At 45.4% G+C, this 14,100-nt stretch overlaps 1 protein-coding gene across 1 annotated transcript in view; it reads left to right on the top strand.

Moving 5' to 3' along the window:
• The first annotated feature begins 4,488 nt into the window (after positions 1 to 4,488).
• The window catches only part of LOC124775383 (guanylate cyclase 32E), a 509,109-nt gene continuing 499,497 nt past the window's right edge, over positions 4,489 to 14,100 (top strand). Inside the window, exons 1-2 of the mRNA XM_047250218.1 lie at positions 4,489 to 4,530; positions 4,702 to 4,884. Coding sequence (XP_047106174.1) covers positions 4,489 to 4,530; positions 4,702 to 4,884 — 225 coding nt within the window. The remainder of the gene's footprint in view (positions 4,531 to 4,701; positions 4,885 to 14,100) is intronic.

The following is a 14,100-nucleotide window of genomic DNA, read 5'->3' as shown; positions in this document are numbered from 1 at the left end:
GCCGCAGATTTCGATTATACCAGATGTCACATTGCGTCTTCTCCTAATCTGCCGCCATTTCATTCTGTCAAAGTGAAATCTACAATAAATAACCGTCAAATTACGATTTTTTGAAATCTAACGGGACGTCATGGACACCCTGTGTTAGAAAAACGTGTGGTAATTACTAATTGACAGGTACTTTGGCAGGTTATGGAACTTAAACTCTCTGCCTCATGATGACTGGGTGTTGAGTGATGTCCTTAGGTTAGTTAGGTTCAAGTAGTTCTAAGTTCTAGGGGACTGATGACCATAGAAGTTAAGTCCCATAGTGCTCAGAGCCATTTGAACCATTTTTTTTTAAATTTCAGACGACACGTACACAAACGAAGAAACATTAGTATCCTTCGTGTCCGAATATGCACAGAAGACGTAGTCACGGTCACACCTGTGGAAAATACCGAACTCACTCTCTAAATTAATTGGCATGGATGATACCAGCCAATTGTTGTGCGCAGCAGAGATATAATGGTAAATGTCTGTTTTCTTGTAGCAACATGGTAGTCCCCTGAGTGATCATTTTTAACAATACTGAAGATTTTTGGGTCCCTCTTTCTCGAACGTAAACCAAATGATGTTGCCGCTCTATCTCTGACTACACAGTACCTTGGGTAACGCGACGAAAGGAAGATTAGAGACACCATTCAGATCTGAGAACGCCAACCACCAAGCTCCACCAAGGCTGCTGTAGTCTCTCACCGTCCCCGTAGTCAACAATTACCAGCTAACTGTTCCAATGGGCGCGCTGGCTGCTATAGTAAATGTTGTAGACTGGCAAGAGCGCCAATCCACTGTGACGGATAGCCGAAAGGCACGCGTTTAAGCTCACGCAGGCTGGCGTGAGGTCTGGAACAGGACACGGAAATGAACTAGCAAAAACAGGACGTAGCTGTGGGATACTTAACTGCTGTACAACTGGGGCGAGTGCTAGGAAGTCTCTCTAGACCTGCCGTGTGGCGGCGCTCGGTCTGACAGTGGCGACACGCGGGTCCGACGTATACTAACGGACCGCGGCCGATTTAAAGGCTACCACCTAGCAAGTGTGGTGTCTGGCGGTGACACCACAGTAAACACGTCACTGTAGGGAAGAGGCAGCACTGGCCGGATCTAAGGGCGACCGGGATCGATCGCACTTTGCGGCAGCAGCGTGTAATACATTGCAAACAGAAAATATGGTACTTCAACTTCTTACGCCATTACTCTGTCACTCATTCGACACACGAGGTACCGAAGCGTCTCTTTCATATAATAAATGGTTGAATAGTGGCATAGTGGTATATCATTTTGAGTTGCCATAGACAGTCTGGTGGAGGCTTCCGGAGACATCAGCTGAAACGATGTTTTCCATTCAACACCATGATATAAATCACACAGTACAAATAATGGTTATGCCAGAGAGAGCGGATCGTTTGTTATGGAAAATACGGAGCGCTCTAATCACATAGAATGAAAACGTTTTCGTGGCACTGAAACTAGCTCAATAAAATATCCAGAAGGTAGTTTGGAGTGATACTGACCTCTGCAGTAATATACAGGACGTTTAAAAAACTGTCACAAATTCCCATAGCACATAGTATCGAACAAAACTAGACGAAAAGTTTCTAGACTGCTGAGTCGAAACATCATGACCACTTGCTTAATAGCTTGTTTGTTCTCCTTTGGAACGACATACATCACGATTCTGCGTATCAGGGATCCGACAGTTTGTTGGTAGGTTTGTGGAGATATGTGGCATTATATGTCTACGCACAGGTCATGTAATTCGCGTAAATAACGGGCAGCTGATTTGCGTGCATGGTGATGGCGCCCTATAACGTCCCAGGATTTACATCATGTGAATTTGGTTGCCGATGCATCAACGTGAGTTCACTATAATGCTCCCCAAACCACTGTAGCATGGTTCTGGCTCAGAGACAGGACAATTATTCTGCTGAAAGACATCAAGCATGAAGGGATTCAGGTGGTTCGCTGCTGTCAGCGTGTCTTCGATTACTACCAAAGGTTCCATGCAAGCACAGGAGAATGTCTCCCATAGCATAATACTGTTCCCAACAGCCTGCGCCCTTGGCGCGCTGTACGTTTCGAGTCGCCGTTCACCTCGATGATGGCGTCTGTGGAGACGACCAGTGACCTAGTGTTGCACGTTTCCATTCATCGACGGTCGAATCCCGATGGTCCCGTCTCCACTGCACGATGAACCAACACTTAAGTGTGAGTTGCAGAGTAGTCACATAGATGTAGACGTAGACAACAACACCAATCAAGAGCCATATTCAGTTCATGACTATCTTTATATCAGAATAATGGAAGGCTTCGTGACTTCAAGTACATAATTATTAACAATTGCAACATATATCACTTACACAGGGTGTAAACAATAACTGTTTACAATGCACCACAGTGATGTGGGGGAAGTCGAGGCGAACGTGTGATACAGGACACTTGCGGTCTATCAGTCCGAGAGACAGCCTCGAATAGGCCTACAAAAGCCACCTAAGCTACAGCGTACGTACGCTGCGCGAGATTTCAACATCCTCTCACTCTCTTACGCCAACAGCTTAGTCGGCTATTTCGTTAACATTATTAATTTAAGCTTCCCTGAGAGGATAATGAAAGTAAAGGGACTTTTGTAAACTTTAGCCAAAAACTAATCATATTTACAATTCGATCTGCATTTAACCCTTACAAGCAGAGTCGTTTCATAGTAAGAAGACCGGATAAACAAGATGATCTAATCGTTAATTTTATGCTGTCGTTTCGTGGTAAGAAGACCAGACAAACAACATGATTTAATCGTTAATTTTATACTGTTACAACTCACAATATTTTGAGGTAAAATTGGCACAAATGAAAATTTTACATTTTGTAAGTGCAAGACAAATGGGTGATTAATACTGAAGTGCAATTTTGCTAAAACCTCGCGCGGCGTGCATGCGCTGTAGCTTAGGTGGCTTTTGTAGGCAAAATTGGAGGCTTTTCCCGGCTTCACAGATTGCAAGTGTCCTGTACCGATTTGTTCCTCTCGACTTCCCAGGTACTTCTGTGGTACGTTGTAAACTGTTATCGTTTACACCATGTACTTGCTCCAATTGGTCGTAATTATTTACTGCATGCCAAGGAACCTTTCGTTAAACTGATGTAATGGTATCCGTGGCTTGAAGATGGTGGCTTGACCGCAGCTGGTTCTCAATAAATAAATGTGTATTGCAATAGCTCTTGGCGATCTCATAATGCTGTACCTTTCACTTATCACCTCAAAAAGTCAGCTACCATCCAAATTTCTACATATTAGCCCTTCAGAAGGACACTTTTTTCCTTAACAATGGATGACTTGGTGGAGATTTTGGTCATAAAGTCTGCATTTTGGGTGTTCAGGAAACGTTCCACCTTGAAAGTCACCAAGTGATCATTCTGGAAATGCGTATCGCTTAATTTCTTCATCTGGGGAAAGAAATAAGTCACTAGAATGTCTGGAAAACACGGAGGGGGGAGGGGGATGAGTAGGTCGGTTAAGGCAAAATCTGGCAGCCCAAAGAAGCAGCAAGTGTTACTGTCATCAGCGCAAAAAGAGGTGAGGCTTTGTTGTGAAACAAAAGCACCGCTTTGGGTAGCTTTCCGAGATGCCTCGCTCCTGTGACGGTTAGCACCATGCCATTGTAGTCACGAGAAACATTTTGCGTCACCTTGCCCAATAATGATTGAGCCTTCGTCTTTTTCTGCGATGGTGAAACCATATATTTCCATTCCTTACGTTCTTCCTTTGTCAGGGGCTCCTACTGAGTCGTCCATGGTGATTAGGTAGCTGGACTGGCCTGACACAGCTTCTGTCCCGGTTCGGAAGGTTTTTGCAATGGACGTTAAAAATCACGGAACCCAGCGGGAGGCTGCTTCGGTCACATTCAAAGTGTTGTCCAAGATGTTGAAAACTTATCCATGACTGATTTTGACATTATCCACTATCGGCTCCCTTGTTATCACACACTCTTCGAACACTAGGGCCTCCGCTTCCCTTGCGACTTCCAATTCATCACAAACAGATGCTGTTCTATTTCTTTCTTCATCATTCAGACTTGTTTGCCATATGGACGCATCTGCACCCCCTAACCACTGCCGTTTGATGATGCATTCTTGCCACATACTTCTAGCAAGCCAGCAAAAATTGTTCCTGTGTTGTTTCTCTTCAAACGCAATAAACGATCACTGCAAAATACTCCATTTTATCCAAGGGCTACGCCATTTTGTTATGGCTTGCCCAACGGCGAGGTATCATGACTTTGGGGTTTCGGCGTGTTCCAGGACCGCAGACATGTACCTTCAAACAAACAAAAATTAATTATGTAAACATATTTTTTCGAGTTAATATACAAAACATTGTGACTTCACCTCGTATTACCACCTAGAGACAAGCACGCGGCATTCTTGCATCTGTTGCTATTTAGTTGGCACCAGATGTCATCACATTTACGTATATGTATACATACTCCTGTTTTGGTTGGATTACATATCCATGCTTGCCTAAATTAAGAGTAGAGATGAGTGGTTAGTGCCCTTAACAACAACCAGAGTAATATGACCACTATTCGTTCTAGTGCGTGTCAACTTGTACACTATCATAAGTGTTGCAGGAGGTGACGAACGAGTGGCACGCGCTATGTGTTGCAGAAGTGCGCGGACACGCTGGTGTCGGACAAGCGCGTGTACTTCACGTTCGCCCGCACGCTGCCGCCATCCAGCAAGATCTCCAAGTCGGTGGTGGCGCTGCTGCGCGCCTTCTCCTGGGGGAAGTTCGTCGTCGTCGCCGGCCGCCGTGTCGCCTGGGCCGAGCAGGTGCGCGACGCCATCAAGGTACGCCACACCTCACCAGCCGCGCGCCATACTGCCACTGCCAGAGTCCCTCTCTGTGCGTTTCATTTTTCTGATTCCTTCTGACCACTATCCGTAAGCTACCTATCTACACTACTGGCCATTAAAATTGCTACACCAAGAAGAATTGCAGATGATAAACGAGTATTCATTGGACAAATATATTATACTAGAACTGACATGCGATTACATTTTCACGCAATTTGGGTGCATAGATGCTGAGAAATCAGTACCCAGAACAACCACCTCTGGCCGTAATAACGACGTTGATACGCCTGGGCATTGAGTCAAACAGAGCTTGGATGGCGTGTACAGGTACAGTTGACCATGCTGTTTCAACACGTTACCACAGTTCATCAAGAGTAGTGACTGGCCTATTGTGACGAGCCAGTTGCTCGGCCACCATTGACTAGACGTTTTCAATTGGTGAGAAGTCTGGAGAATGTGCTGGCCAGGGCAGCAGTCGAACATTTTCTGTATCCAGAAAGGCCCGAACAGGGCCTGCAACATGCATTATCTTGCTGAAATGTAAGGTTTCGCAGGGATCGAATGAAGGGTAGAGCCACGGGTCGTAATACATCTGAAATGTAGCGTCCACTGTTCAAAGTGCCGTCACTGCGAACAAGAGGTGACCGAGACGTGTAACCAATGGTACCCCATAGCATCACGCAGGGTGATACGCCAGTATGGCAATGACGAATACACGCTTCCAATGTGCGTTCACCGCGATGTCGCCAAACACGGATGTGACAGAACCTGGATTCATCCGTAAAAATGACGTTTTGCCATTCGTGCACCCAGGTTCGTCGTCGAGTACACCATCGCAGGAGCTCCTGTCTGTGGTGCGGCGTCAAGAGTAACCGCGGCCGTGGTCTCCGAGTTGATAGTCCATGCTGCTGCAAACGTCGTCGAACTGTTCGTGCAGATGGCTGTTGTCTTGCAAACGTCCCCATCTGTTGACTCAGGGATCGAGACATGGTTGCACGATCCGTTACAGCCATGCGAATAAGATGCCTGTCATCTCGACTACTAGTGATATGAGGCCGTTGGGATCCAGACGGCGTTCCGTATTACCCTCCTGAACCCACCGATTCCATATTCTGCTAACAGTCATTGGATCTCGACCAACGCGAGCAGCAATGTCGCGATACGATAAACCGCAATCGCGATAGGCTACAATCCTACCTTTATCAAAGTCGGAAACGTGATGGTACGCATCCTCTTCCTTACACGAGGCATCACAACAACGTTTCACCAGGCAACGCCGGTCAACTGCTGTTTGTGTATGAGAAATAGGTTGGAAATTTTCCTCATGTCAGCACGTTGTAGGTGTCGCCACCGGCGCCAACCTTGTGTGAATGCTCTGAAAAGCTAATCATTTGCATATCACAGCATCTTCTTCCTATCGGTTAAATTTTGCGTCTGTAGCATGTCATCTTCGTGGTGTAGCAATTTTAATGGCCAGTAGTATAAACGCCACCGTCGCAACCAATCGCTGACACATTATTTCTGTTCTGCAAGATAGAAAGACCCGCTGTCCGTTAAACGCGCCGAACGGTGCTCGGGTTCCAGCCCGTAACCACTAAACGCCGACCGCTTAGCTGGAGAACATAAATATTACGTTCTGAGTTCGACCTGTCCGGAGACAGGGAGCGAGCAATTTCACAGGAGAAGTTGCGAGTCAACCGTTCAGTAAACACACCCAAGTCCGTCAACAGTAGAGAACAAGTCAACCAGAGTAACCCAATACAAAATCAAACACTAGGCTAGTGCGGCAGCTTCATATAACGAAGTGATCTTCTCTTGCGCATTTTTAATTATACAGGGTTATTACAAATGATTGAAGCGATTTCACAGCTCTACAATAACTTTATTATTTGAGATATTTTCACAATGCTTTGCACACACATACAAAAACTCAAAAAGTTTTTTTAGGCATTCACAAATGTTCGATATGTGCCCCTTTAGAGATTCGGCAGACATCAAGCCGATAATCAAGTTCCTCCCACACTCGGCGCAGCATGTCCCCATCAATGAGTTCGAAAGCATCGTTGATGCGAGCTCGCAGTTCTGGCACGTTTCTTGGTAGAGGAGGTTTAAACACTGAATCTTTCACATGACCCCACAGAAAGAAATCGCATGGGGTTAAGTCGGGAGAGCGTGGAGGCCATGACATGAAATGCTGATCACGATCTTCACCACGACCGATCCATCGGTTTTCCAATCTCCTGTTTAAGAAATGCCGAACATCATGATGGAAGTGCGGTGGAGCACCATCCTGTTGAAAGATGAAGTCGGCGCTGTCGGTCTCCAGTTGTGGCATGAGCCAATTTTCCAGCATGTCCAGATACACGCGTCCTGGAAAGTTTTTTTTCGCAGAAGAAAAAGGGGCCGTAAACATTAAACCGTGAGACTGCACAAAACACGTTAACTCTTGGTGAATTGCGAATTTGCTGCACGAATGCGTGAGGATTCTCTACCCCCCAGATTCGCACATTGTGTCTGTTCACTTCACCATTAAGAAAAAATGTTGCTTCATCACTGAAAACAAGTTTCGCACTGAACGCATCCTCTTCTATGAGCTGTTGCAACCGCTCTGAAAATTCAAAGCGTTTGACTTTGTCATCGGGTGTCAGGGCTTGTAGCAATTGTAAACGGTAAGGCTTCTGCTTTAGCCTTTTCCGTAAGATTTTCCAAACCGTCGGCTGTGGTACGTTTAGCTCCCTCTTGCTTTATTCGTCGACTTCCGCGGGCTACGCGTGAAACTTGCCCGCACGCGTTCAACCGTTTCTTCGCTCACTGCAGGCCGACCCGTTGATTTTCCCTTACAGAGGCATCCAGAAGCTTTAAACTGCGCATACCATCGCCGAATGGAGTTAGCAGTAGGTGGATCTTTGTTGAACTTCGTCCTGAAGTGTCGTTGCACTGTTATGACTGACTGATGTGAGTGCATTTCAAGCACGACATACGCTTTCTCGGCTTCTGTCGCAATTTTGTCTCACTGCGCTCTCGAGCGCTCTGGCGGCAGAAACCTGAAGTGCGGCTTCAGCCGAACAAAACTTTATGAGTTTTCCTACGTATCTGTAGTGTGTCGTGACCATATGTCAATGAATGGAGCTACAGTGAATTTATGAAATCGCTTCAATCATTTGTAATAGCCCTGTATATTTTTCATTCCCTAGGTAAATCAAGTTGCTTGAGTAATGACACATATAGAGTCATGGACGTTTCAGCCACATACCAGGCAAGCTGAGTGCGGCGAAGAGGGAGTCCCAAATGAGAATATTTAGGAGGTTGCCACTAATTCTGACAATTACTTACAACCGCAGGCAAACTCCTGAAAACCAATGTCAGAACTACGAGGGTTATCCCAAAACTAAGGTCTCCTAAATTTTTTATAAGTACATAGACCTGTTTATTTCTAGAATGGTTTACATCAATTTACAGCTTGAACATTTAGCTTTTTTCGACATAATCACCATTTCTGTCGATGAATTTTTGTAGACGCTGTAGCATTTTTTGTATACCCATGTCATACCAGCTCGCCGCCATGCTGTTCAGAAAGTCATGAACCTCTTCTTTCACCTCGTCGTCTGAGCCGAATTGCTTTTCGGCCAAATGTTCTTTTAACTTAGGGAACAGGTGATAGTCACTGGGCTCCATGTCAGGACTATAGGGTGGATGGATGATTATGTTCCACCGAAACTGTTGCAGGAGAGCAACGGTTTGTTCAAAAAATGTTCAAATGTGTGTGAAATCTTATGGGAGTTAACTGATAAGGTCATCAGTCCCTAAGTTTACACACTACTTAACCTAAATAATCCTAAGGACAAACACACACACCCATGCCTGAGGGAGGACTCGAACCTCCGCCGGGACCAGCCGCACAGTCCATCACCGCAGCGCCCAAGACCGCTCGGCTAATCCCGCGCGGCAGCAACGGTTTCCCGAGCATGTGTGGGCGAGCGTTGTCATGGAGAATGTGTACTTCCTTGCTCAACATTCCTCTTCTCTGGTTCTGAATAGCCCGTTTGAGTTTTTTCAGAGTCTCACAGTACCTGTCAGCGTTAATTGTGGTCGCAGTGAGCGTAAAGTCGACCAACAATACCCCTTTCGGATCCCAAAGAACGGTTGTCATGACTTTACCGGCAGACTGCGTTTGTTTGAATTTCCGCGTATTCGGTGAAGAAAGATGCCGCCAGTGACGTGATTGTTGCTTGGTCTCAGGCGTAAAGTGGTATGCCCAAGTTTCGTCACCCGTGTCAATTGAGTCCAGAAAGTTGTCCTGTTCGGCTGCAAGGCGTTGTCATGGAGAATGTGTACTTCCTTGCTCAACATTCCTCTTCTCTGGTTCTGAATAGCCCGTTTGAGTTTTTTCAGAGTCTCACAGTACCTGTCAGCGTTAATTGTGGTCGCAGTGAGCGTAAAGTCGACCAACAATACCCCTTTCGGATCCCAAAGAACGGTTGTCATGACTTTACCGGCAGACTGCGTTTGTTTGAATTTCCGCGTATTCGGTGAAGAAAGATGCCGCCAGTGACGTGATTGTTGCTTGGTCTCAGGCGTAAAGTGGTATGCCCAAGTTTCGTCACCCGTGTCAATTGAGTCCAGAAAGTTGTCCTGTTCGGCTGCAAGGCGGTGAAGAAATGAACGGGAAGCATCAACTCGTTGCCGCATGTGGGCCTCAGTCAGCAGGCGTGGCACCCATTTTGCGCACACCTTGCGGTAGTTCAGTGTTTCCATTAAAATTCTGTGAGCGGTGCTTTGGGAAAGCTCAGGAACCAACGTGCGGAGATCATCCAGGGTGATCCGCCGATCTTCACGCATGCTTTGCTCAACCTTCAACACTGTCTCCTCAGAAACCGACGGTCTCCCGTTCCTTTGTTCGTCGTGAATTTCGGTTCTACCAGCTGCAAACTCTTTACACCACTTACGAACATTTTTGACATCCATGCACGACTCACCATACACTTCCGTCAATTGGCGATGGATTTCAATCGGCGCAGTGCCATTTGCGTTCAAAAACCGGGTAGCTGCGCGCAATTCGCACTTGGCGGTAACATCCAACGGGAGCTCCAATCTCAACGGCTGCCAAGCCAAGACTGAGCACCTCAGCGCGGCGTGCGTATGTTTAGACACAACACGTGAAGCACTCTTCATAACAGTGTGACCAACTGCCACACAAACAGAGTTCTGTACTTATAAAAAAATAGGAGACCTTACTTTTGAGATTACACTCGTATGAGCCGATAACTACAGTGCGCAAAAGAATGAAAGATTCACTTTTCCGAAATCCCGTCATTTTCCCCCTTGCGCTGCAAAAGTTTGAAATTTGGCTCAAAGGTGATTACAACCTCGAACTCAGACAGCAAGGTGTCTATACATGAGAAAAAAGACCAGAGTTCAGAAGTAAATGTGAGCTGTAAGGTGGGTTAATGATATCACATTAGCACCAGATTTCACTACAATTCTTCCCAACGCTACCGTGTACGGGTCACACGATGGTCATACCTTCCTTTATCTACATCGTACTCCTTCTCTTGATGCCTCTGCGACAGAGGTCATAACCGCGGTGCCCATCGTTTAAAACACGTGGTTTTTTTCAAGGGTGGCCGAGCAAAACATTTCAAACTCAACGCTGCTGAGTATCAACACGAAAAGGCGTCAGCAAGTGGCATAAAGGGCGTCAATGAAACCATTCGTTCCTTTGACCTCTCATTTACACACTTGCTGTTCTTCTAACAAGTACACAAAACCGAGCATACACGTTAAAAAGCAAATAAAATCTCCAAATTTACAAAATTTAATAATCCCTTGTTACGAAACATTGCTGCACAGTTGTACCGTGTTGTACCGTACTACTCAATTCTTAGAAGAAAAAAAAACCTCGACCTACAGCCAACACAAGTAAATTCTCTTTCCACTTTTACGTAGAACGCCAGTTAATAAAAATTACATAAAATAAAAATTTCATATACTGTTAACTGTCTTACTAGGCCTTTGTACATCACACTGAGCTTTGAACAACTACTGTCTAAACACGCTAGTTTTGCAATAAGGCATAAATTCATGAAGCTATTCTTGTCGTTAGGAAGCTTATACACCCATATAAATACCCTATAAAATATACCGTCAACATTTAAGTTAAACTCCAAAATTAAAAGCAATTTACTTCTTAACCATATTCACACCTTTGACTGGTATGTTTCTAAAAACTTCAGAAAAAGTTACTCTTTTGCTCTGACTTTACGTAAACAAGACAGCAAAATCGAACGTTCTTTATCAAATTACCAGTCGTCAGTTACAGTAGGGCAAGATTCTTACTTCCATGACAATCAAATTCTACCTGTATTAGATAGGACAGTATAGCACTTTCACTACGCTCGCGAGCATAAACCTGTGACAAAAACGTTGCTTCACTGGTTATTAAATCTGCCGAATTGCCAGATGCATGTACTGTCTGTCTTAGTACGTAGTCGAACATAAGTTGCACGTGCCTCTGTTCTCGCCGATTCCTTGCCAATCCACGCACCGTGATACAGGATAGTTTTGCTTACTTGCCTTCCGATTTACGAACGGAGAGCAATATCCCTCGCGACCTGGAGCATTTTCTCAGCACACAATGTCCGCCGTACGCTCATATTTATAAGGACGGTTCTAAATCTGAGGCGGGTGTGGGATACGCCTTCTTTTGCCCTTATAGTGGCGGCTACCAAACGTTTGCGCTTCCACCTGAATTTTCTGTCTACACGGCGGAACTACTGCCATCAGGAAAGCTATTCATTATGGTACCCGGACATTCAAGTTCGTCCTGATACTTAAGGACTCTCAACGTGTGCTGTAGAAATTGCAACAGCCCGCGTTTGATAAACAGATCAAACATGTATGTTCTAGACGTCTTGGCGGCCGTAAGAGACTAGCAGGCCTTGCTGCCGAGTCCACCGGTCTGCTCGCTGCGTGTGTCAAGTGCCCAGCGGTGCCGTACTGCTCGGCTCTGTGCGCCCTCTCTTGGTGACCGCAGTTACTTGCAGACAGCCGTGCCACGCTCGTGCTCGCCTCTGTCCGCGACTGCGCTCTCCAACTCAGCTACCTCTGCTCACCCTCTACAGTAGTCAAATATCGATTATATAGAGCAGTCGTTTAGCTTGTGTCTCTGAAAAACAGTCGAAGAACTACGCTCGACATCGATGTAGCAAGGTCGATACTTCGACATGGCTGAATGTCTACGAAACGTTCTGGAAAACCATCTGAAGATGAACCTGAAAAGGTTGGAAAACCGGCTCATGAAATAATAAATAACAATTCGAAAAAGTGACTCGTTGCAGTTTTATGTATTTACGTACCTCTTTTAACTCGAGACATGCTTCTCTCTTTAATAGGTATCCTTAACTTTCCTTTTTTATTTGTTAAACCAGCTCGCTCGTTGTGCTAATTACCTGAAGTTTAAGGACTTGCAATTTCGCGCCATGGTTCGGTAACACAGTTACGCTGTCCTTTTCAATACCTCCCTTTTCTCGAAGGGCAGTGGGTGGAAGAAATTGCCTGGCCGTCCATCAGCGGCTATTTCGAGAAAAACACCCTCTGGAATGAACTGCCCCGGTGTCGGGTGGAAATTGTTCCCAACAGACTGAGACTATAGCTTGCTTTCTATGCCCCAATGCACATCCCACGATCTCGTTCACGTAGAATCGACTGCTAAAACTGTGACTGCTAATGGAAATCTAATTCTGTTTTGCTGCAAGTGGACCCACCACATCCTTAAAATATACAGACAGTGTTATTTCAGTCATGGATACAGCACTTAATACCAACTCCAATGTGCTGCGGCTCAGGATATATGAACGGAGCTTTCGCAAAGACTTACCTGAAGCTGTGTAAAATGCGAAAAAAAAATCATCAAAATGTCTACAGGTCAGCAGGGGTAAGCCTACTGATTGCCGCGATTGGTACGATAGTCTCCTTTCATTGCAGAAACACCAGAGTCTAGAAATTCTAGACATGGACCAAAATTGTGAGCGAGAGAAATGGCGCAGTGGTTAGCACATTGGACTCGTATTCGGAAAGTTGGCTGTTCAACCGTCCACATTTAAGGGTTCCATTTGAAAAGGACATGGCTGATGAATTTCAAACACCTAGCTTGTCACTATCACTAATGACCTCTCCGTAGATTGTATGTTAAGGCGTTGCCAGCTTTGTCATCACCCTTTTATACAATGAGCAGAGGGACAGTGCTGTGATCTGCAGAGGAAACATTGATCAGTTAGCATCGACCACACAGGCACGCTATATCATGTTCCTGAATTTAAAATTCTCCCTGGCTGAAATACACTTGTGAGTCAAAACATGACCAGTGCCCTCCGCGAACTGAATGCGGGCTGGTGGCGTTGCTGCCACGTGACGCAGGAACGAAAGTATTTAACCCGAGCAGAGTCGAGTGGTAAACATTTCAGCGACGATACGTGCCGCAAATGAGAAAATCCACTGACCAAAGTAACTTGGACAGAAAGCGGATCAGAGTAAATAACATTCTATGACACTGTAGATTAATTTCACTGACAAAAGTTTAGCTACTTTATCTAGTTTATTTTTGCCCCATATAGCTTTTTAGGCAACATAATGTATCAATTTGGACTCAATGATTTGAAAACGCGTCAAATGAATGTAATTTCGTTTAATCTCTCAGAAACGTTTATAAATCTAGGCTCGATTGTGGCGGCCTTATTGTAGCTCACATCACCGTCCGTACGTCACACACCGTGATACATGTCTAACTCTCCGGCAACACTCTCGCTCTACGCTGAGGTGACAAAAGTCATGAGATACCTCCTACAATCGTGTCCGTACTCCCTGTGCCCGCCATATTGCTGCAGCTCGACGTGGTATGCACTCAAAAAGTCATTGGAATTCCCCTGTAGAAATATTGAGTCATGCTGCCTCTATAAGCGCCCATAATTGCAAACGCGGTACCGGTACAGAAATTTTTGTGCACGAACAGACCTCTCGATTTCGTCCTATAAACGTTATATGGCATTCATGTCGGGCGATATGGGTGGCCAAACCATTTGCTTGAACTATCCAGAATATTCTTCAGTCCAGTCGAGAACAATTGTGGCCTGGTGGCGTGGCGCATTGTCATCCATAAAAATTCCATTGTTGTTTGTGAATATAAAGGTCTCCAAGTAGCCAAACATAACCATT

This window comes from Schistocerca piceifrons, chromosome 2, assembly GCF_021461385.2.
Source record: "Schistocerca piceifrons isolate TAMUIC-IGC-003096 chromosome 2, iqSchPice1.1, whole genome shotgun sequence".
Classification (NCBI taxonomy): Eukaryota; Metazoa; Arthropoda; class Insecta; order Orthoptera; family Acrididae; genus Schistocerca; species Schistocerca piceifrons.
This window is presented reverse-complemented; position numbering and strand designations above follow the sequence as displayed.